At 44.0% G+C, this 23035-nt stretch overlaps 1 protein-coding gene across 4 annotated transcripts in view; it reads left to right on the forward strand.

The window, feature by feature from the left end:
- LOC141157210 (probable ATP-dependent RNA helicase DDX60) overlaps nucleotides 1-23035 on the forward strand; it is a 1123923-nt gene that overhangs the window by 717429 nt on the left and 383459 nt on the right. For all 4 annotated transcript variants that reach the window (XM_073644228.1, XM_073644203.1, XM_073644220.1 and 1 more), the window contains one exon: nucleotides 4896-5000. In XM_073644228.1, the coding sequence (XP_073500329.1) occupies nucleotides 4896-5000 (105 nt within the window). The remainder of the gene's footprint in view (nucleotides 1-4895; nucleotides 5001-23035) is intronic.

Consider the following 23035-nt stretch of genomic DNA (forward strand, 5'->3'; position numbering starts at 1 on the left):
ATGGAAATTGGCATTCACGTAGCCCAACCCTTAAGTCATCCCTATCCCTTAACACGTGGAAAGCATACCAGGCAGCCTTAGGGCTGTGGGAGTGCCAAAAGAGGGGAATAAGTAATGCTTTGTTTTCGGATAATCAGGTAGGTTTGCTACTCATATGGTTAAGCGAAGGAGTTCGGGAGGGGTGGTCACCTGTCAAGGTAAGTCGGATAATCGCGGGCATGGGATTTGGTTTTAGGTCCCGGGGACTTAGAGACTTAACGAAAAACCCATTAGTAAAACAGGCAGTAAAAGGGTTTAGTAGTGGGAGGGCGCAGAAAGATGGTCGGCGCCCGGTGTCGTTCAAACTTCTGGAACAGTTGAGAAAAGAACTACTAGCGATATGCAGCTCAGAGTATGAGCTAACACTCTTTTTCGGAGCTCTACGAATTAGCGAACTCGTAGCCCCATCCAAAAAATTAATTGGGGGGATATTAGCAAAGGACATGTTAGCAACAAAAGAAGGAGTGGAATTTTGGTTAAGGCATTCTAAAGCGGACCAGCTTGGGAAAGGAAAGAAAGTGTGGTTGGGAGCGGTGCGGGGATCAGAAATGTGCCCTGTAAAAACCTTTCAGTATTTCGAGAAGCTTCGTGGGGATCCGAGCAGCCTCCTCTTATGTCACGAAGACAGCACATTTCTTTCGAGATACCAATTCACTAGCATTTTTAGAAAATGCCTAAAGAAAGTGGGGCTGGATCCGCTCAACAGTTTTGCCCCCCATTCCTTCAGGATAGGGGCCGCAACAGAGGCGGCGGTGTCTGGGTAAGAGCGGAGATCGTCAAACGCATTGGGAGGTGGGAATCAAAACGTTTTTTATCATACGTGCGACCCCAGGCAACAGTTCACTTGCAATAAAAGTGTGTGTGTGTGTGTGTGTGTGTTTGTGTTCTCATATCAATATTATCTTCCGCTTAGGTTTCCCGTGCTGGTACAGATATTGGGCCATCCCCACATCCACTGGGGGCGTCACGAGTAGATGTGAGGTGATCCAGAAAGCAACTCTGCATCCCAAGGGACACAGCCACGATCAAGGGACACAGCCATTATACACCGGTTGGGGTTTAGAGGGATGAAGGGGGAACAGGATATTACAGGAGGTAACGAAGTCGTACGCATAAGCCACACCCCCCCCCCCGAATATACCTTTGTTTTGGAGTGAGCTTTTCAACGTGGAAATTATACTATTTGTTAATAATTCAGTGTGAACATACTTTTATATTCTACAGTGCAAAGCTCATAAATCAAATACAGACCTCATAAACAAATTCAGACACCAGACCAGAATCTTAAAGGGAATCGGTCACCTAATTTAACCTATCTAAAATAATAATATGGTGTAAGATAGCTCCCGGACACATAATCGATGGGAAATATGTATCACAGAGATGGCTGTCCTCTGTGATGTAATCCAGGAATGTTGCTCTAGTGCACCTAAGCACTAGGAGGACTGTTTGGTGCATCTGGAGCTGGGTTACGGGCGTTGGAGAGATAGGCGGGTCTGGCTACTCACATACCTCATCTCTGGGTGTGGTTAACAAGTTATAATTGAGGCCGTTGTTTGGCACATGGTCTGTGTTTGGAGGGGAAAGGCCTCCTGTGTGTTGTTGTCTCAGATTGAGCCCATGTACTGGGTTCCATCTCTCCTGTGTACCCACAGGATTGGCTAACCAGAGACTTTGCCTAAAGGACTGTTTACTTTGTTTTGCCTGCACTAAAGGCTGTTTGTTTTCCTTTTGCTTTTGACCGGTTTATTAAGCAATAAACTGTAATGGACATTTAAACGAAAATGCTTCCTGTTTGCCTCCCAACGCACCCAAGTGAGTAGATACCCTACAATGAGCATACAGGATATAAAGTGGGTACGGAAAGTATTCAGACCCCTTTTAATTTTTCACTCCTTTGTTTCATTGCAGCCATTGGTAAATTCTAAAAAGTTCATTTTTTTTCTCATAAAAGTACACTCTGCACCCCATCTTGACTGAAAAGAAAAACAGAAATGTAGAAATTTTTGCAAATTTATTAAAAAAGAAAAACTGAAATATCACATGGTCATAAAGATTCAGACTGTTTGCTCAAACACTCATATTTAAGTCACATGCTGTCCATTTCCTTGTGATCCTCCTTGAGAAGGTTATACTCCTTCATTGGAGTCTAGCTGTGTTTAATTAAACTGATTGGACTTGATTTGGAAAGGCACACACCTGTCTATATAAGACCTCACAGCTCACAGTGCATTTCAGACCAAATGAGAATCATGAATTCAAAGGAACTGCCCAAAGGGCTCAGAGACAGAATTGTGGCAAGGCACAGATCTGGCCAAGGTTACAAAAGAATTTCTGCATTACTCAAGGTTCCTAAGAGCACAGTGGCCTCCATAATCCTTAAATGGAAGAAGTTTGGGACCACCAGAAGTCTTCCTAGACCTGGCCGTTCAGCCAAACAAAGCAATCGTGGGAGAAGAGCCTTGGTGAGAGAGGTAAAGAAGAACCTCATCACTGTGACTGAGCTCCACAGATGCAGTAGGGAGATGGGAGAAAGTTCCACAAAGTCAACTATCATTGCAGCCCTCTCCCAGTCTGGCCTTTATGGCAGAGTGGCCCGACGGAAGCCTCTCCTCAGTGCAAGACAAATGAAAGCCCACATAGAGTTTGCTCAAAAACACATGAAGGACTCCCAGACTATGAGAAATAAGATTCTCTGGTCTGATGAGATGAAGATAGAACTTTTTGGTGATAATTCTAAGCGGTATGTGTCGAGAAAAACAGGCACAGATCATCACCTGCCCAATACAATCCCAGCAGTGAAACATGGTGGTGGCAGCATCATGCTATGGGGGTGTTTTTCAGCTGCAGGGACAGAATGACTGGTTGCAATTGAAGGAAACATGAATTCTGCCAAGTAAAGAGATATTCTTGATGAAAACCTCTTCCAGGGTTCTCTGGACCTCAGATTTGGCCGAGGGTTCACCTTCCAACAAGACAATGACCCTAAGCACACAGCTAAAATAGCAAAGGAGTGGCTTCAGAACAACTCTGTGACCATTCTTGACTGGCCCAGCCAGAACCCTGACCTAAACCCAATTGAGCATCTCTGGAGAGACCTGAAAATGGCTGGAGAGTATCTGCAAGGAAGAATGGCAGAGGATCCCCAAATCCAGGTGTGAAAAACTTGTTGCATCATTCCCAAGAAGACTCATGGCTATACTAGCTCAAAAGGGTGCTTCTACTCAATACCGAGCAAATGGTCTGAATACTTATGACTATGTGATATTTCAGTTTTTCTTTTTTATAAATTTGTAAAAATTTCTACATTTCTGTTTTTTTCAGTCAAGATGGGGTGCAAAGTGTACTTTAATGAGAAAAAAATGAACTTTTTAGAATTTACCAAATGGCTGCAATGAAACAAAGAGTGAAAAATTTAAAGGGGTCTGAATACTTTCCGTACCCATTGTAGACTGCTGAAAAAAGTCATACCTGTATGTTTCACATCAGATGCCTTTTTGCTTGGAAATTATCTTTTATCGGTTTATGTAAATTACCTCTTCTGGGCTATGGGCAGGAAAGAGCGCAGAAGATAACACTGCCTCTGCACTTCATCTGCATATATCTCACTTCCCATCAGTAATACTCTGTCCCTTTAATGTCTGCCGCTTGAGAGGAAATCTCGCACATGCGCATAACTGTTCTCTTCTTTCTTTTGCAGTCTTCCACTCTTCTATTGGCATAATTATCAAGTGGCTTCTGCACAGATGTCATTCCCAGTGTTCTCCAGCATGCATCTAATCAGCTTGTTGACCTCCTGACTTCCCGCCTCCCTCCCTACCTAGTAATGCTTGAGATTTCCTCTCAACGACCTGTGTCAGTTACAGGGAGATATTTAGTTGGGTCAAATGTGACATATTCCCTTTAAATAAAAACTCCAGACCAGACCTGTAAATGAATACTGATCCCAGACCATAACTCCTAAATATAGATCCAACACAACCAAAACTAATACAGAATCCAGAATAGACAACCTCGTTACAGTGGCTTGCGAAAGTATTCACCCCCTTGGCATTTTTTGTGTTTTGCTACCTCACAACCTGGAATTTCACAGTTTTTTTCAGGGTTTGCATCAGTTCATGTAAAGAACATGCCTACAACTGTGAACATTGCCTATTCGTTAAGGCAAAACTGCTCCAGCTCCTTCAAGTTAGATGGTTTCCTCTGGTGAACAGCAACCTTCAAGTCTGACCACAGATTCTCAATTGGATAATTGGATTAAGTTCTGGGCTTTGACTAGGCCACTCCAAAACATTTACACATTTCCCCTTAAACCACTTTAAGTTGTTGGTTTAGAAGTATGCTTTGGGTCATTGCCTAGTTGGAAGGTGAACCTCTGTCCCTGTCTCAAATCACTGACAGACTGAAACAAGATTTGCTCAAGAATATCCCTGTATTTCGCACCATCCATCTTCCCCTCAACTCGGACCATTTTTCCTGTCCCTGCTGCCGAAAAACATTCCCACAGCATGTTGCTGCCCCACCATATTTCACTGTGGGGATGGTCTTCTTGGGGGTGATGAGCTGTGCTGTTTTGGCGCCAGACATAGCATTTACCTTGGTGGCCAAAAAGTTAAATTTTGGCCTCCTACTGTAGGTAGAGACTCCTCACACTCTTTCTACTCTGTGGAGACTCCTGCTGTTCTGCATTTGGCTTTAGGACCTGCACAGACATGCTAATGTGATTGTACCTATACAGGTGTTTTTGTCACAAAGTTTGTAAATGTTGCAAAAAAACTTCATTTGCAATGGAGTTGTATAATTTTGATTGTAAATGTATATGATAAATATTAATATTTTTCTTCATTATATACTAGATGAAAAACTATGGTATTCCAAAGGATCTTACATTCTCTCCAAGAGAAAGTATACAGCTGTATGACTGCATGGTAGCTGCATGGCCAAAAATGCCAAATTTAAAGGTAAGATTCCATATAGTATAGACATGTGATACATTATAGAAAATGGATATGTTAAATCGGCAATATGGCACATCAAGGATTTTGTTGAAACATTCTGGTTATGATGGTTTGTAATATATCGTGTCAGCACCCCGTTTGTCGTCAATGGTTCTCTGCGCTACACTGACATTATGTTTGGTTCTATTCTTAAAAGGAAAACTTACAAACACTCCTCTTCTGCCCTCTTTGTACTGTTGGTCAAACACAAGAACAGAGTCAACAAGTTCAATTGCACTGACAAAAAACTGCAAACGGCAGAACACAATCCATTATGGTTACTGTTACTTTTAGATACTTAATGCAAAAGATACATAATGGTTACAGCACGCTAATGACAGATTAATCTTGAATGTTTCAAAATCAAAGAAAACTGAATAAACACAAATATGTACATTGTCTTTGTCCTGCTGCTTGACACCTTAATACAATATGAGACCTCACTCTTTTCCCACCATTTGAAAAGCATCTATCTTGTTTTCATGCACTCTGGTAAACAGCACCAAGCCTCATCTATTTATTAGCTGCCCTCACACCCTCCATTCCACTGTGGGTTTAAGTTCATAGTTTTCTATTCCTTGCCAACATTGATTCTCATATCAGGTTGACTTGCCCACAGCCTCAGAAAACTCTCCATAGCTACCTAATCAGGCAGGCCAAACACTTCAGCAATTACCAGCCAGGGAGCAGTCTATAATTGCCGGCACTACTAGTCACCAGTCTGAGCCATACTGCTAAGGACATGCCCTACCTCTGTTAGAAACCTCTTCCTTACTCCTGCTTGTCATCATGATCTATCGGACTTCTATTTACCAATCACTGCCAACTTACCAAGTTTTTTGTCTATCACATGTACAGACGATAAATACACCATTGTAGAACCACATGTAGTTTAACCTCCCTGCCAAATAGCTCCAAGCTCTAAAACAACTCATCGGTTTCCTCTGCCTATCCTCCATAAACTGTACTTTTTTTTTTTGTCAGAAAAACTAAACTTATTAAAAAGATATACTGCAGCCTTCTTTAGAGAAGAATATTTGGATCACGCATCTTCCATCTTAGCATTTATGTGATATCAAGAACTATATATTTATATTTTTTAAAATTTTCCTTCATCTGGTCTCTGCTGGGTTTTAAACTCAAAGATACCTTGGATACAGAGACAATAACAGTGAGCCAGAGATTGCTTTTCTACCAATAAGGGAGAGGTTCTCTGCTGAAATGCCTTAATAGATTACCCTTTAATTATAATAGATTAATACTATCATTTCATTTTTTATTTATATTCTCATATTTCCCACTCATCCTGGATTCTGCAGTTTCTCTTGCTATATCTTTGCATGATGTTCTTCTTTATCGGCACATTGTACAGGTGCATAAAGATACAACTCTATATGCCAAACACAGCAGCCAACATTCTAGAGAATATGGAGAAGTGGTGTGGAAAGAAATGATCTACACCACAAGTCCATGTTGCCAACTCAAATAGATCAATACAAAACTAGAGGAAAAACGAGTGTACTGGCATAAAAAGAACTTTATTTATAGATCATTAAAATATCATATAGATAAATACATAATATAAAGTGCAGACATGCGGATCAAAACCCCATTAGGTCTCCAGCCCAAAAAATGTGAGGACGTATACCAATCACCCAGGGCAACATAAAAACGTGCCTAGATAATCCTAACATCAAATCAAACAATAAGAGAGGAGAGAAATATAAAGATACATAAGAATAGTAGGGGGTAAGATGTTTAAAGGAATGTGACACAAATAAAATTGGGATAATATAGACACAGTCAAATGTTAAATATTAGCTTCCAGCGTACATAGCATTCATAGAACAATAGTCGCTTACCCCAAAATATAGTGTCACAGATGGTGCAGGGACCACAAGAGGGGGAGTGCCAGGAGTACAAGGAGGCCTCGACGCGCGTTTCGCGTGAGCTTTTTCAAGAGATGTCTGTATGCCAGTACACCATCATATACTAAATAGTTTTTATTTATTTAATACATAGCTGTGTATCATCCTCAGCTTCATAGTCTGTGGCTTACAGGTAAAGCTTCTGCCTATCATGCAGGGAGGGAGTTTGAATCCTGGGGAGGGCCAGACTATATCCCAGGGACGTAAATATAAATAAATTATATATATATACATATATATATATATATATATATATATATATATATATATATGATCTTTGTTTATTATGGAATGAAAAAAAAGTGCCCCCACCTCCAAAAATAAGAAAAAGTAAGATTTTGTTTCTGAGAAGTACACTTTAAAATTTATTGAATGCATTACTAGGGTTTGGGACTAAAGCTTACAGGCAATCTATATACAGTAACTGCAAACTACTGAATCATTAGTGTGTGGAGCACAAGGTGTCTTGATTGCCCAGTATTGCTGTTGATAGCGATTTGCAGACTTACGCTCACATGTGAAATACAGTAGACGCATTCAGTTTTTCTCCATATAAGTTAATTGAGAGAAGCTCGATGAGTTTATTCGATGCATGAATGCTGGTATGCAAATTACAGACATGCACTTACAATATGTGACCGCTTGCTCACATCGATAATTCTGGGGACTCGTGACAGCCTGCGCACTGCACACTATAACGATTCAACAATCTGCAGTCACAAAGAGTGACTTGGCATTTGCTTTTACAGAATTTGTTGTTTTTACAATATTCATTCATCAGTTTCTCATTTTCTTTATGTGGCAAGTAGAGAGTGAAATGGTAGATGGGTGTTGCTAGGTGTGTGGTTAAGGATGTGGCCAAAAATGTTGCTGGAATTCTTTTTTGAGCACCACATGATCTGTCCCTCTTTTTCTTCTTGTAAAGTTGGGAGGTATGCATTATTACTAGTGATGAGTGAACGTGCTCGGACAACGTCTTATTCAAGCATTGTCGGGTTTTATCCAAGTATCTTTGGCATGCTTGTATATTATGTTCAAGTCCCTGCTGTTAGACAGCCTTAACACATGCAGGGATTGCCTGTTAGGGAATCCTCAGATGTGTTGAGGCTGTCTAACAGCTGTAAATCATGCAGACGCAGGGACTCGAATATAGTATACGAGCACGCCGAAGATACTTGGAAAGTACCCGAGAATGCTCGAATAAGACATTATCTGAGCATGTTCGCTCAGCAGTAATTATTACCCTTAAGTATGCTGCAGTTTGATGGGGTCTGGGTCTTCAGTGCCCCACTAATTGCTCAAAAGCCTGCTCACAAGCGCTTATTTTAGCTTGGTGTAAGGACTCAGACTATTTAACCCCTTAAGCCCCGCGGGTGGTTTGCACGTTAATGACCGGGCCAATTTTTACAATTCTGACCACTGTCACTTTATGAGGTAATTACTCTGGAACGCTTCAACGGATCCCCCTGATTCTGAGATTGTTTTTTCGTGACATATTGTACTTCATGATTGTGGAAAAATTTCTTCGATATCACTTGCGTTTATTTGTGAAAAAAACGGAAATTTGGCGAAAATTTTGAAAATTTTGCAATTTTCAAAATTTGAATTTTTAAGCCCTGAAATCAGAGCGATATGTCACACAAAAGAGTTAATAAATAACATTTCCCACATGTCTACTTTACATCAGCACAATTTTGGAACCAAAATTTTTTTTTGTTAGGGAGCTATAAGGGTTAAAAGTTGACCAGCGATTTCTCATTTTTCCAACAAAATTTACAAAACCATTTTTTTAGGGACCACATCACATTTGAAGTCACTTTGAGAGGTCTTGATGACAGAAAATACCCAAAAGTGACACCATTCTAAAAACTGCACCCCTCAAGGTGCTCAAAACCACATTCAAGAACTTTATTAACCCTTCAGGTGCTTCACAGGAATTTTTTGAATGTGGAAGAAAAAAATGAACATTTAACTTTTTTCACAAAAATGTTACTTTAGACCCAATTTTTTTTATTTTCACAGGGGTAACAAGAAAAAATGGACCCCAAAATTTGTTGTGCAATTTCCCCTGGGCACGCAGATACCCAATATTTGGGGAAAAAATACTGTTTGGGCGCACGGCAGGGCTCGGAAGGGAAGGAGCGCCATTTGACTTTTTGATTGTAAAATTTGCTTGAATAATTAGCGGACGCCATGTTGTGTTTGGAGAGCCCATGTGTGCCCAAACTTTGGAGCTCCCCCACAAGTGACCCCATTTTGGAAACTAGACCCCCCAAGGCACCTTTCTAGATGCATAGTGAGCACTTGGAACCCCCAGGTGCTTCACAAATTGATTCGTAACAATGAAAAAGTGAAAAAAAAAAACACTTTTTCATTTTTATGAATCAATTTGTGAAGCACCTGAGGGTTCCAAGTGCTCACAATGCATCTAGATAGGTGCCTTGGGTGGTCTAGTTTCCAAAATGGGGTCACTTGTGGGGGAGCTCCAATATTTGGGCACACAGCGGCTCTCTAAATGCAACATGGTGTCCGCTAACAAATTTAACGCAAAATTGGCTCAAATTGTTAGCGACACCATGTTGCGTTTGGAGAGCTGCTGTGTGCCCAAACATTGGAGCTCCCCCACAAGTGACCCCATTTTGGAAACTAGACCCCCCAAGGCACCTATCTAGATGCATAGTGAGCACTTGGAACCCCCAGGTGCTTCACAAATTGATTCGTAACAATGAAAAAGTGAAAAAAAAAACACTTTTTCATTTTTATGAATCAATTTGTGAAACACCTGGGGGTTCCATTTGCTCACTATGCATCTAGATAGGTGCCTTGGGGGGTCTAGTTTCCAAAATGGGGTCACTTGTGGGAGAGCTCCAATGTTTGGGCACACAGGGACTCTCTAAATGCAACATGGTATCCGCTAACAAATTGAATGGAAAATCGGCTCAAATTGTTAGCGGACACCACATTGCGTTTGGAGAGCCCCTCTGTGCCCAAACTTTGGAGCTCCCCCACAAGTGACCCCATTTTGGAAACTAGACCCCCCAAGGCACCTTTCTAGATGCATAGTGAGCACTTGGAACCCCCAGGTGCTTCACAAATTGATTCGTAATAATGAAAAAGTGAAAAAAAAAACACTTTTTCATTTTTACGAATTAATTTGTGAAGCACCTAGGGGTTCCAAGTGCTCACTATGCATCTAGATAGGTGCCTTGGGGGGTCTAGTTTCCAAAATGGGGTCACTTGTGGAGGAGCTCCAATGTTTGGGCACACAGGGACTCTCCAAATGCAACATGATATCCGCTAACAATTTGAGCCGACAATTTGTTAGCGGATATCATGTTGCATTTGGAGAGTCCCTGTGTGCCCAAACATTGGAGCTCCCCCACAAGTGACCCCATTTTGGAAACTAGACCCCCCAAGGCACCTATCTAGATTCATAGTGAGCACTTGGAACCCCAGGTGCTTCACAAATTGATTCATAAAAATGAAAAAGTGTTTTTTTTTCACTTTTTCATTTTTACGAATCAATTTGTGAAGCACCTGGGGGTTCCAAGTGCTCACTATGCATCTAGAAAGGTGCCTTGGGGGGTCTAGTTTCCAAAATGGGGTCACTTGTGGGGGAGCTCCAAAGTTTGGGCACAGAGGGGCTCTCCAAACGCAATGTGGTGTCCGCTAACAATTTGAGCCGATTTTCCATTCAATTTGTTAGCGGATACCATGTTGCATTTAGAGAGTCCCTGTGTGCCCAAACATTGGAGCTCCCCCACAAGTGACCCCATTTTGGAAACTAGACCCCCAAGGCACCTATCTAGATTCATAGTGAGCACTTGGAACCCCAGGTGCTTCACAAATTGATTCATAAAAATGAAAAAGTGTTTTATTTTCACTTTTTCATTTTTACGAATCAATTTGTGAAGCACCTGGGGGTTCTAAGTGCTCACTATGCATCTAGATAGGTGCCTTGGGGGGTCTAGTTTCCAAAATGGGGTCACTTGTGGGGGAGCTCCAATGTTTGGGCACACAGGGGCTCTCCAAACGCAACATGGCGTCCGCTAACAAATTGAGCCGATTTTCCATTCAATTTGTTAGCGGACACCATGTCGCGTTTGGAGAGCCCGTGATGTGCCTAAACAGTGGAGCTCCCCCACAAGTGTCCCTATTTTGGAAACTATACCCCTCAAAGATTTTATTAAGGTGTATAGTGAACATTTTGAACCCAGAGGTACGGCACATTATTTGTTTACATTAGGTCATCATATTGAATAAGTTGTCATTATTCTTGAGCGCAAGTGCTCGCTACTTGAGTTTACATCGGGTACTCAGGTATGCACCATGTACAGCGTGTGCTCGAGTGACATGCTCGAGTCCCTGCTCCGCATGTTTCACGGTTATTATACACCCAAAAAAAAACATGCGGGGATCGCTCGTGCATGGCAGGCAATCCCCGTAAAGTTTTTTGGCCGCGAAGCATATGGGGCAGAGACTCGAGCATGTCACTCAAATACCCACGATACTAAATGCATACCAGAGCACCCGATGCAAACTCAAGTAGCGAGCACTTGCTCTCAACACTAGTCGCCATATCGTCATCTTTTTTTCTTACTTTTGAAAAAAATCCCAACCCCAGCCCTAACCCTAGCACAACCCTAGCCCCAGCACAACCCTAGCCCCAGCACAACCCTAGCCCCAAACCCAGCCCTAACCCTAGCCCAATCCTAACTCAAGAGTTTATTTTTGACGCCGTTCCTTGTGCGGTATAAGTGATTAGACGACTTTATTCTTCGGGTCGGTGTGATTACAGCAATGCCAGAATCATATGGGGTTTTTATGACTGACAGCTGTCACACACTAAAAGACGCATTTTTTGTAAAATCTAGTTTTTGCATCGCCATATTTTGAGAGCTATAATTTTTCCAGATTTTGGCAGACAGTCATGTGACGGCTCGTTTTTTGCGGGATGACTTGACGTTGTTATTGGTGCCATTTTCAGGCACGTGACATTTTTTGATCGCTTTCTATTCCGATTTTTGGGAGGCAGAATAAACAAAAACCAACAATTCAGGAATTGTTTTTTTTTTTTTTTTTTTTTATTCTGTTCCGCGTGTGGTAAAATTGATGAGGCAGCTTTACTCTTCGGGTCAGTACGTTTACAGCGGTACCACATTTGTATCATTTTTCTATGTTTTGGCGCTTATACACAATAAAAGCTATTTTATAGAAAAAAATATTTTTTAGTATCGCTTTATTCTGAGAGCTATAACTTTTTTATTTTTCGGCTGATGGAGCTATATGGTGGCTTGTTTTTTGCGGGACGAGATGATGTTTTCAGCGGTATCATTTTTATTTATATGCGTCTTTTTGATCGCGTGTTATTCCACTTTTTGTTTGGCGGTATGGTGATAAAGCATTGTTTTTTGCTTGGTTTTTTTTTTTTTTTTTTTACCGTGTTCACTGAAGGGGTTAACTAGTGGGACAGTTTTATAGGTCAGGTTGTTCCGGACGCGGCGATACCAAATATGTGTACTTTTATTGTTTTTTTTTATTTTTTTTACAATAATATTTATTGATGGGTACATTATATTTTTATTTTTGGTGTATTATTTTTTTTATTTTTTTATAATATTTTTGCACATTTTTTTTTTTTTTTTTTTCCACTTTCACACAGTTTATACACTTTATTACTTTGTCCCACTCTGGGACTTTCACTTTTTTTTTTTCTGATCGCCTGCATGGCACAGGAATGGAGCACCATCCCTATGCCATGAAGGCTGTCAGAAGTGTACAGTGTGAAGATTGCTTGGAGATGCACTGCGCATGTCCAAGCAATCTTCCTGCTCTCTGGTGACCCGGATGTTGTCATGACGACATCGGGTCGTCATGGCAACACCCGGGAAGCCTTTGCAGACTGCGCTGGAAGCCGGAAGAGGAGGTGAGTATCGCCGATCACCTCCCCTTGCCCCCGCAATGCCGCGATCGACTTCGATCGCAGCATCGCGGGGGTTAATGTGCTGGGAGCGGTGCGTGACCGCTCCCTGCACATAGTACCGGGTGTCAGCTGTGACAATCAGCTGACACCCGGCGGCGATCGCGCCCGCACAGCCTGTGTGCGCGCGCGATCGCGATGACGTACTAATACGGGTCTAGCTCTTAAGTCCCAGGGCACAGACGCGTATTAGTACGTCAGATGTTATTAAGGGGTTAATGGGTTTTCCCACAAATAAAAGTTCATTTTAATCAATACATCTTGGAATAATAATAAGTTCCACAATTGGATGTGTTTAAATAAAATGTTCCAGTGCTGAGATATTCTTATAAATGTGCCCCTGCTGTGTAATGTCTGTGTCTGACCGTACAGGGACATGATCTGATCATAGCACAACTCCTGGGCAGAGGGGGACGCCAAAGAATATACAGACATTACAGCACGGGATTGCAGCTGATTCTTTTTGTGAGGTTAAACATTTCCCTGCCTGTTTTTAAACAATGTTTTACTTCAAAGAAAAAATTATTTGCGATCCCGTGCATGCTGTCCTGTCTGTATACTTTTTTTCTCTTACCCCTGTCCAGGAGCTGTGGTATGATCAGACCACATTCCTGCACGGTCAGACACAGCCATTACACAGTACACAGCAGGGGCACATTTATAAGATTATCTCATCACAGGAACATTTTATTTAAACACATCCAGTTGTGGAAGTTATTATTCCAAGACCTATTAATTAAAATCAACTTTTATTCATGGGAAAACCCCTTTAAACTTGTACACAGCTCTGTCCATGCACTTATGCAAAAGCTGCGCACTACTGCTTGCAAAAGTTAACACTTGTGAGCACTCTTTTGAGCAATTAGGGGGGCTCAGGACTCGGACCTGCATCATTTTTAAGGGGGGGTAACATAAAACCTTTTAACCCCTTACTGGCCCAGGGCGTATTAGTACGCCCCAGGCCAGCACTCCCGGTTCAGTGAGGGCTCCGGCGCTGAGCCCGCACTGAACCGGGCACATGTCAGCTGATTATTACAGCTGACATGTGGCCGCAACAGCCGCGGGTGGAATCGCGATCCACCCGCGGCTGTTAACATGTTAAATGCCGCTGTCAATCTCTGACAGCGGCATTTAACATCGCCGCGCCGGAAGCACGACATTAGCCCCGCCCATCGGTGACCCCGGCACGTGATCGCGGGTCACCGATGGGTGGTCATGACAACCCTGGGTCTGCAGCAGACACCACTGGTTGTCATGTAAAGATTGCTATGAGCGCCATCTAGTGGTCGGCGCTCATACTACAGGAGCATTTCTGCTACATACAGGTGATCTGCTGATGACTGCTATGTAGCAGAGGCGATTGGACAATTGCTGCTTCTAGTCTCCTATGGAGACTATAGAAGCAAGCAAAAAGTTTAAAAAAAGTTTTTAAAAATATTAAAAAAATATAAAAGTTTAAATCACCCCCCTTTTGCCCCATTCAAAATAAAATAATAAAAAATAAACCCCACATACACATATTTGGTATCGCCGCGTTCAGAATCGCCCGATCTATCAATATAAAAAAAAATTAATCCGATCTATAAACGCCGTAATGAGAAAAAAATTCTAAATGCCGAAATTACATTTTTTTGGGTCGCCGCAACATTGCAATAAAATGCAATAACGGGCAATCAAAACATCGGATCTACCCCAAAATGGTATCAATAAAAACGTCAGCTTGATGCACAAAAACCAAGCCCTCATCCGGCCCCAGATCCCGAAAAATGGAGACGCTACTGGTCTCGGAAAATAGCGCCACTTTTAAAAAAATTTTTTTTTAGCAAACTTTGGATTTTTTTTTCACCGCTTAAATAAAAAAGAACCTATACATGTTTGGTGTCTACGAACTCGTAATGACCTGGAGAATAATAATGGCAGGTCAGTTTTAGCATCCAGTGTACGTGGTAAAAAAAAACATCTGTGGTATTGCACTTTTTTTTGCAATTTAACCAAACTTGGAATTTTTTTTCCCGCTTTCCAGTACATGATATGGTAAAACTAGTAATGGCGTTTAAAAGTACAACTCGTCCCGCAAAAAATAAGCCCTCACATGGCCATATTGACCAAAAAATAAAAGCGCTATGGCTCTGGGAACAAGGGGAGCAAAAAACGAAAATGCAAAAACTGAAAATCCCAAGGTCGCGAAGGGGTTAAAATAATATGTACAATGTATGTCACATTTCTAAGTTAGGAACAGTGCCAAAAAAGCAAGATGAATACATTTTATGTAATACACTTTGATAATCATTAATTACTTGATGCTAATTAATATAATACAAGCTGTAACAACACGTAATTCACATTATTTATGGTGATCATTAAGAAGGCAAAAATGGAATGTCTGCATATGTGAACACTGAACAGTAAGCTAAGTATTGCAGAAATGAGCACACATGACATACAGTAACCTCACAAGATGTGTCAGATTTAGCGTTGAGCGAGCATGCTCGACACTGCTCGGTACTCACCCGAGTATCACGCTACTCGGGATGTTCGGCGAGCACCGAGCATTTCCGGGTTACTCGGACGGGAGCTCGGGTCTCCGCCCTGCATGTTTGGCGCTCTTTACAGAGCCAATGAACAAGCAGGGATTGCCAGCCAGTCACTGTAATGCCGCAGCCATGTTGTTTGTGGGCATTACAGTGATTGGCTGGCCGCACAGCGTCACCTCGAGTATTTAAAACTGGGCGCCACCATCTTGGACACAGTCGCTTCGGATCAGACAGTGTAGGGACAGCGCTGTTTATTTAGGGAGAGATATATCCTGCGAAATAGTTAGTGTAGGGTCTGTAGAGGCTGCCAGATTAAACAAACAGTCCTTCTCAGGACTAATATCCATCCCAGATATTAGGCAGGCAGGCAGGCTGTATAGGAGACGCAGTGGTTATACCAGCAAACGCTGCATTACAGTCCTGTGTGCTCCTGTTGCTGAAATTGCTGGACTTAGCTCCAGGTCTCGGGGGCCAGGAAAAATCCTTTTTTTCATCTAAATCCTCTATTTTTTTTTCCTCCTTCACACTGTACAAATACCCGTCTTATTAACCTTTTGGTGCCCCCCCCCCAAAAAAAGTGTGTCTCTGATTTTTCAGACATGAATATATCTGTTGAAAATAGTCTGGTGTAGGCTAGAGAAATAGAAATGTGGTTTTGCAGTTCCACAGTTAAGCCTCTGTATTATCCACTTTTGGGCCATTTGTATCTTAAAAAACAGTTTGAGTGTGTTGCTCACTGTTCAGCCGCAAATATATATATTTAAAAAAGTCTGGTATACACCAGTAAATTATAACTGTGGTTTTGCTGTTCTACGGTAAAAAATCTCTATTATCCTGCTTTTTTGCATTTTTTGCTGTAAAGAAAAACAGTAGTGTCTCCTGATTGTTCAGACACAAATATATCTGTTGAAAATAGTCTGGTGTAGGCCCGAGAAATACAAGTGTGGTTTTGCAGTTCCACGGGTCAAATCTCTGTATTATCCACTTTTGGGCCATTTTTACCTAAAAAAAAAAACAGTTTGAGTGTGTCGCTCACTGTACAGCCGCAAATATATCTATTTAAAATTTTCTGGTATACCCCAGTAAACAATAACTGTGGTTTTGCCATTCCACGGTAAAAAATCTCTATTATTCAGCTTTTGGTATTTTTTCCGTAAAGAAAAACAGTAATAGTTTCTCCCTGATTGTTCAGATTGTTTAAAAGAGTCGGGTGTAGGCCAGAGAAATAGAACTGTGGTTTTCCTCTTCCACAGTTCTAATCTACTTTTTATTACCCGTTTTCCATTGATAGTGCGAGTGTAAGCTATTTTACTTCCTTTACAATGGGCAAGGCACGTGGCAAGGGACGGGGAACTGGACGTTCTGGTGATGGTGCGTGCAGAGGAAGGGGCCGTGGCCAAGGTGAAAATGTGCCACAACCAACAGCCACATCTTCTCGCTCCCATTTCTTGACCGAATTACTAGGGAAGCACAGAACAACACCAGTATTGCGAACTGATCAGTGTGAACAGGTTATTAATTGGATAGCAGATAATACTTCCAGTTACCTGGGCACCACCACCTCCGGTCTGTCTTCCACACGGTCAACTCTTAGTAGCCGTGAGTCTCGACCGAATACTCCTCCTCACCCTGATGCTCCTTCTTCCCACCATGCCGAGTGTCATCGGACAGCAACTGATCCCACACTTGGACACTCTGAAGAGCTTTTCACTGATCCATTTCCTGATTTGTGCCCCTCGCCTGCTCCGCTTGAAGTGGTGGAAGAGGAGATCCCATGTAGCGATGCCCAAATATTTGAACAGCCACGGCCACAGGAAGTCGACGCTGGCAATTTGTCACAAGAGGTGGACGATGACGAGACACAATTGCCAGGAAGTGAGGAGGAGGATCTTGGTGCGCAAGTGGAAGAGGAGGAGGTGGTGGATGATCTAGTAACTGACCCAACGTGGCAGGAGGACATGCAGAGCGAGGCCAGCTGCACATAGGGTGAGGGAGGCAGAGTACCCCAACAGGCAGGAAGAAGCAGTGTGGTGGCCGCACACAGAAGGCGGGCAACAGTTCCCCGTAACACCAACATGAGGGACGTTGCCAGTACAACCTGTAGGTCTTCCAGAGTCTGGAATTTTTTTAAAGACTCTGCTGATAACCCCAAAATGGCCATTTGTACCACCTGCCATGCCAGCATCAGCAGGGGTGACAAAACTACCAGCCTGACCACCACCAGCATGATCAGGCACATGGCATTAAAGCACCCGACTTTGTGGGGCGAACCCCAGGGTCCACAACCAGTGTCAGCGAGTGTCACCACTGCTTCTTCTGCTGTTGTGTGTGCAATAGAACCCCCTGTTGTGTTTGCAAGGGAATCCCCTGTCCATACTGCATGCAAAGATGCCCCCTCCTCTCAGTCTTCACTTGTTATGGCAGTTTCTCAAGAAACAGCATCAACGTTCACGTCCACGTCCCACCGCAGTGTTCAATTGTCCATATCCCAGACCTTTGAACGAAAGCGGAAATTCGCAGCCAACGCCCCACAGGCCACAGTCCTACATTCGCACGTTTCACGACTGCTTGCGTTGGAAATGCTGCCTTTTAGGCTGGTGGAGACGGAATCCTTCCGCGACCTTATGGCGGTGGCCGTCCCTCGGTACTCGGTCCCCAGCCAACACTATTTTGCCCCGTGTGCCATCCCCACACTACACAAGCACGTGTCCCAAAACATTTGCTGTGTCCTCAGCAACGCAGTTACTGGGAGAGTCCACCTGACAACGAACACGTGGACAAGTGCTTGTGGCCAGGGACGGTACATCTCCCTGACGGCACACTGGGTAAACATAGTGGAAGCCGGGACCCAGTCGGACCTTGGGACGGAACACATCCTCCCCACACAGAGGATTGTGGGCCCTATGTCAGTCAGAGTTGCCCCCACAGTGTACAGCTCCTGCGCATCATCCTCCTCCTCATGTTCAGCCTCCATCTCAGATAACACCACATCAGTTACAAGCTGGAAGCACTGCAGTACTGCCTCCGCCAAGCGGCAACAGGTTGTGCTGAAACTCATAAGCTTAGGTGAGAAACCTCACACTGCTTGTGAGTTGTGGACAGCTGTGAAAGAGCAGGCAGATCTGTGGCTGAGACCGCTGAACCTACATCCAGGCATGGTCGTGTGTGACAATGGCCGTAACCTGGTGGCGGCTCGGAGGCGAGGCGAGATCACACATGTACCATGCCTTAACCTCGTGGTTCAGCGGTTTCTTAAATCATACCCCGAGTTGCCAGATCTGCTAGTCAAAGTACACCGCCTGTCAGCTCATTTTCGCAAGTCGGCTACAGCTTCCGCCGCCCTTGCTGTGTTACAGCAGCGTTTGCAGCTTCCGTCACACCGACTGGTGTGTGATGTCCCCACACGTTGGAACTCTACCCTCCACATGTTGCAAAGGATTTGTGAGCAGAAGAGAGCAGTTGTGGCGTACCAGCTGCAACAAGGCCGTCGATATTCAAGTCAGACTCCACACATAAGACCTCAGGAGTGGACCTGGATGTCTGACATATGTACCATCTTGACAAACTTTGAGGAGTCCACCAAGATGGTGAGTGGCGATGACGCCATCATTAGCGTCAGCATTCCACTTGTCTGTCTTTTGCAATGCTCTCTGCAGAGAATTAAAGAGGAGGCATTGCAGCCAGAGTATGATGAGATGGATCAAGAAGCTGTAGCAGTCGATTACACACAGCCCAGCCTCATCTCATCCCAATGTGCATTTGGGGACAATGAGGGAGAGGAGGAGGAAGAACAGGAGCTTGTATGATGCCGTGTAGACGGTAGTACCTGTACAACGGTCATACCGTGGGTTCAGCGTGAGTGGCCTGAGGACAGGGGGAGGAGGAGGAGGAGGAAGAGAGCATGGTCAGTCGTCATCTTGGTGAGGACACGGAAGTCTTGCCCGTTACCAGTCTGGCATGCATGGCTGACTTTATGTTACGCTGCATTAACCGTGACCCTCCCGTTGTCAAAATGTTGGGTGACAGTCATTACTGGTTGGTGACACTTTTAGACCCCTGCTACAAGGAGAACTTTCACTCTCTTATTCCTGAGGTGGAGAGGGCTACAAAAATGGGGCAGTACCAGAAGGCCCTTGCTGCAGAACTGTTAAAAAAATTCCCATGTTAACACACTAGCGGCAGAGGTCACAGTTCGTTGACCAACCAAGGCGTACAAGCAAGAGAGGCAACTCTAATCCAGCAGAGGCAGGGGAACACTGTCAACGTTCTGGGACAGTTTTCTGAGACCCGCCCAGCTTACAGGCTCTGAGGTGCGGGGTATTCTCACAAGGAGTGGAAAGTTTCAAAAGATTGTGAGGGAGTACCTTGCCGACCGTACCAGCATCCTCCGTGATTCCTCTGTGCCTTTTAATTATTGGGTATCCAAGCTGGACACGTGGAATGAACTCGCTCTGTACGCCTTGGAGGTCCTGGCCTGCCCTGCCGCTAGCATGGTATGGGAGCGTGTTTTTAGTGCCGCTGGGGGAATTATAACTGATAAGCGCACTCGCCTGTCAACTGACAAGCTGACCCTTATCAAAATGAACCAGGGCTGGATTGGGCCAGACTTCTCATCACCACCAAATGACAGCAGAGTAACATAAAGTCAAATCCACTGTGTTATTTCGGGAGGTGTATTCACATGCACCGCTTCACACCCACACATGGGTATACGCTTCCTCATTTTGGCTGTTTTATGTTATGTTCTTCTCCTTATCCTCAGCCTCCACCACCACTATACCACCAGGTTGACCGTGGTCCGTGTTGCCATTATTGAAAGTTTCTCTGTCCTTATTTTTGTCAGCTTTTGCTTGGAAGGCATAAGCAAAGACTGTGGGAGACCCACTCCCCAATAATGGGAATAATATATTTAAGATGCTGTACTGTATGGCTCTTGTAAGGGGCATTAAAAGCGTCTTGTTAAGCTTCTGTGACCTCCACCACTTTTCTGAGGGGCATTAAAACCGTCTTGTTAAGCTACTGGGACCTCCACGTCTCCTCTGAGGGGCATTAAGAGAGTCTTTTTAAGCTACTGTGACCTCCACCAGTTTTCCAAGGGTCATTAAAAGCATCTTGTTAAGCTACTGGGACCTCCACCACTTTTCCGAGTGGCATTAAAACCGTCTTGTTAAGCTACTGGGACCTCAGCCACTTTTCCGAGGGGCATTAAAACTGTCTTGTTAAGCTACTGGGACCTCCACGTCTCTTCTGAGGCGCATTAAAAGCATCTTGTTAAACTACTGTGACCTCCACCACTTTTCCGAGGGGCATTAAAAGCGTCTTGTTAAACACTCTGAACTCCACAGCTCTTCCAAGGGGCATTGAAATGTTGTTTTTAATTAACGGGCATTGCATTTCCTCCTAATTTTTGGCAGCTTTTGCTTGGAAGGCATAAGCAAAGACACACTCCCCAATAATGGGAATAATGTTTGTAATATGCTGTACTGCAATGCTCTTGTAAGGGGCATTGTAAGTTCCTCCGTCCTAATTTTTGACAGCTTTTGCTTGGAAGGCATAAGCAAAGACTATGGGAGACACACTCCCCAATAATAGGAATAATGTTTGTAATATGCTGTACTGCATGGCTCTTGTAAGGGGCATTGTAAGTTCCTCCATTCTAATTTTTGACAGCTTTTGCTTGGAAGGCATAAGCAAAGACTATGGGAGACACACTCCCCAATAATGGGAATAATGTTTTTAAGATGCTGTACTGTATGGCTCTTGTAAGGGGCATTAAAACCGTCTTGTTAAGCTACTGCGACCTCCACTACTTTTCCGTACTGTATGGCTCTTGTAAGGGGCATTAAAACCATCTTGTTAAGCTACTGCGACCTCCACTACTTTTCCGAGGGGCATTAAAACCGTCTTGTTAAGCTAGTGTGACCTCCACGTCTCTTCAAAGGGGCAATAAAAGCGTCTTCTTAAACCACTCTAACCTCCACGACTCTTCCAACGGGCATTGCATTTCCTCCTAATTTTAGTCAGCTTTTGCTTTTCATTGCATAGGCGAACACTAAGGGAGACCCACTCCCCAATTATGGGTAGAAGGTTTTTAGTACGCTGTAATCCACGTCTGTTTCAAGGGGCATTGCAGTTCCTCATAATTTTTGGAAAGCCTTCCATTCACTGCTTAGGCCAACAGTGCAAAGGAGACCCAGTTGCTATAAATGGAAAAAACGGTTTAGTTAAGGCCCTCTGACCTCCATGTCACTTCCAAGGGGCATTGGAGTGCCTCAAAATTTTTGGTAGGCATTGCACTCACTGTATGCCCTGTAACTGTGTAGCCGAACCGCTCCTTTTGTTGCAGAAACATATCCTACAAGACATATGTGGTTGACTGGCCTGATATTGATGTGAATGGTCCCTGTTCCTCCTGCTCTTTCTCCTTTGCTACTGCCTCATCCATCATTTATCACCTGAAGCTTTGTTTTAACGGGAGTCATAGAACTGGGATAGTAGCAGGAAAACATCCAGCAATCCTCGAAGGAGGTAGGATATGCGCCAAAACGCTGACCACCTCAGGCCTAACCGCTACTACATACATGTGCTTGCATTCCAAGAAAACAAAGCAGATGCTAACTTCTATCATCATCATCATGCTCCTCACCTTGGCACTCTCAACTCCCCTGATGGAGAAGCCAGGGCCACCTGGAGGAGTCTGGTTCTCTGGTGGGCTCGTTTAATGCTGCCCTAAAGCAGGCCGGGCTAAGCAAAGTGTGTGGGGGGTTGTTCCAAGGAGAAATAGGGGCGGCTGGGACCATTTATGAACACCCGGCTGCCCCCAGGCGGCTGGGGACCGAGTGTGGACGCCGGGCGGCTGGGGACTGAGTATGGATTCCAGGCCACCAATGCAGCCATGACGTGGTGGCCAGATTCCGCCTCCACATGCCTAAAAGGCCCAATTTCAAGTGCAAGCAAGTAAGCAGTATGGTATTGCAGCCTGGGGGTGGGTGGGTGGCAGGCTGCATACTTGCGCTTGCATTGGAAGGATTGGGAGAGCTACAATTGAACACTGCCCTGGGACAAGGACTTGAACGGGGATAGTTGCAAGTCTGCAATGACAGGTGCAGGGTGGGAGGCATCTTCGCATGTACCATGAACAGGGGTTTGGCATGCACACACTACAGCGGAATAGGCTGTCTTTCCCACTAAATGCACTGGGGAGGGCACAGGTAATGTTTTGGTATGCGCGCTTAATCTTATGTATAAGGCACACTGGGACAAATAGGGGAGGCTGGGGACTGAGTATGGATACCTCGCTGCCGAAGCAGCCATGAGGTAGTGGCCAGATTCCACCTCCACATGCCTAAAAGGCCCAATTTCAAGTGCAAGCAAGCAAGGAGTATGGTATTGCAGCCTGGGGGTGGGTGGGGGGCAGGCTGCACACTTACCTTGCATTCCAAGAAATCAAAGCAGATGCTGACTTGTATCATCATCATCATGGTCCTCACCTTGGCACTCTCAACTCCCCTGATGGAGAAGCCAGGGCCCACCGGAGGAGTCTGGTTCTCTGGTGGG

The sequence above is a fragment of the Phyllobates terribilis genome, unplaced genomic scaffold (genome assembly GCF_046119375.1).
Source record: "Phyllobates terribilis strain yellow unplaced genomic scaffold, ASM4611937v1 Scaffold_1__5_contigs__length_1240528914, whole genome shotgun sequence".
NCBI classification, from domain to species: domain Eukaryota; kingdom Metazoa; phylum Chordata; class Amphibia; order Anura; family Dendrobatidae; genus Phyllobates; species Phyllobates terribilis.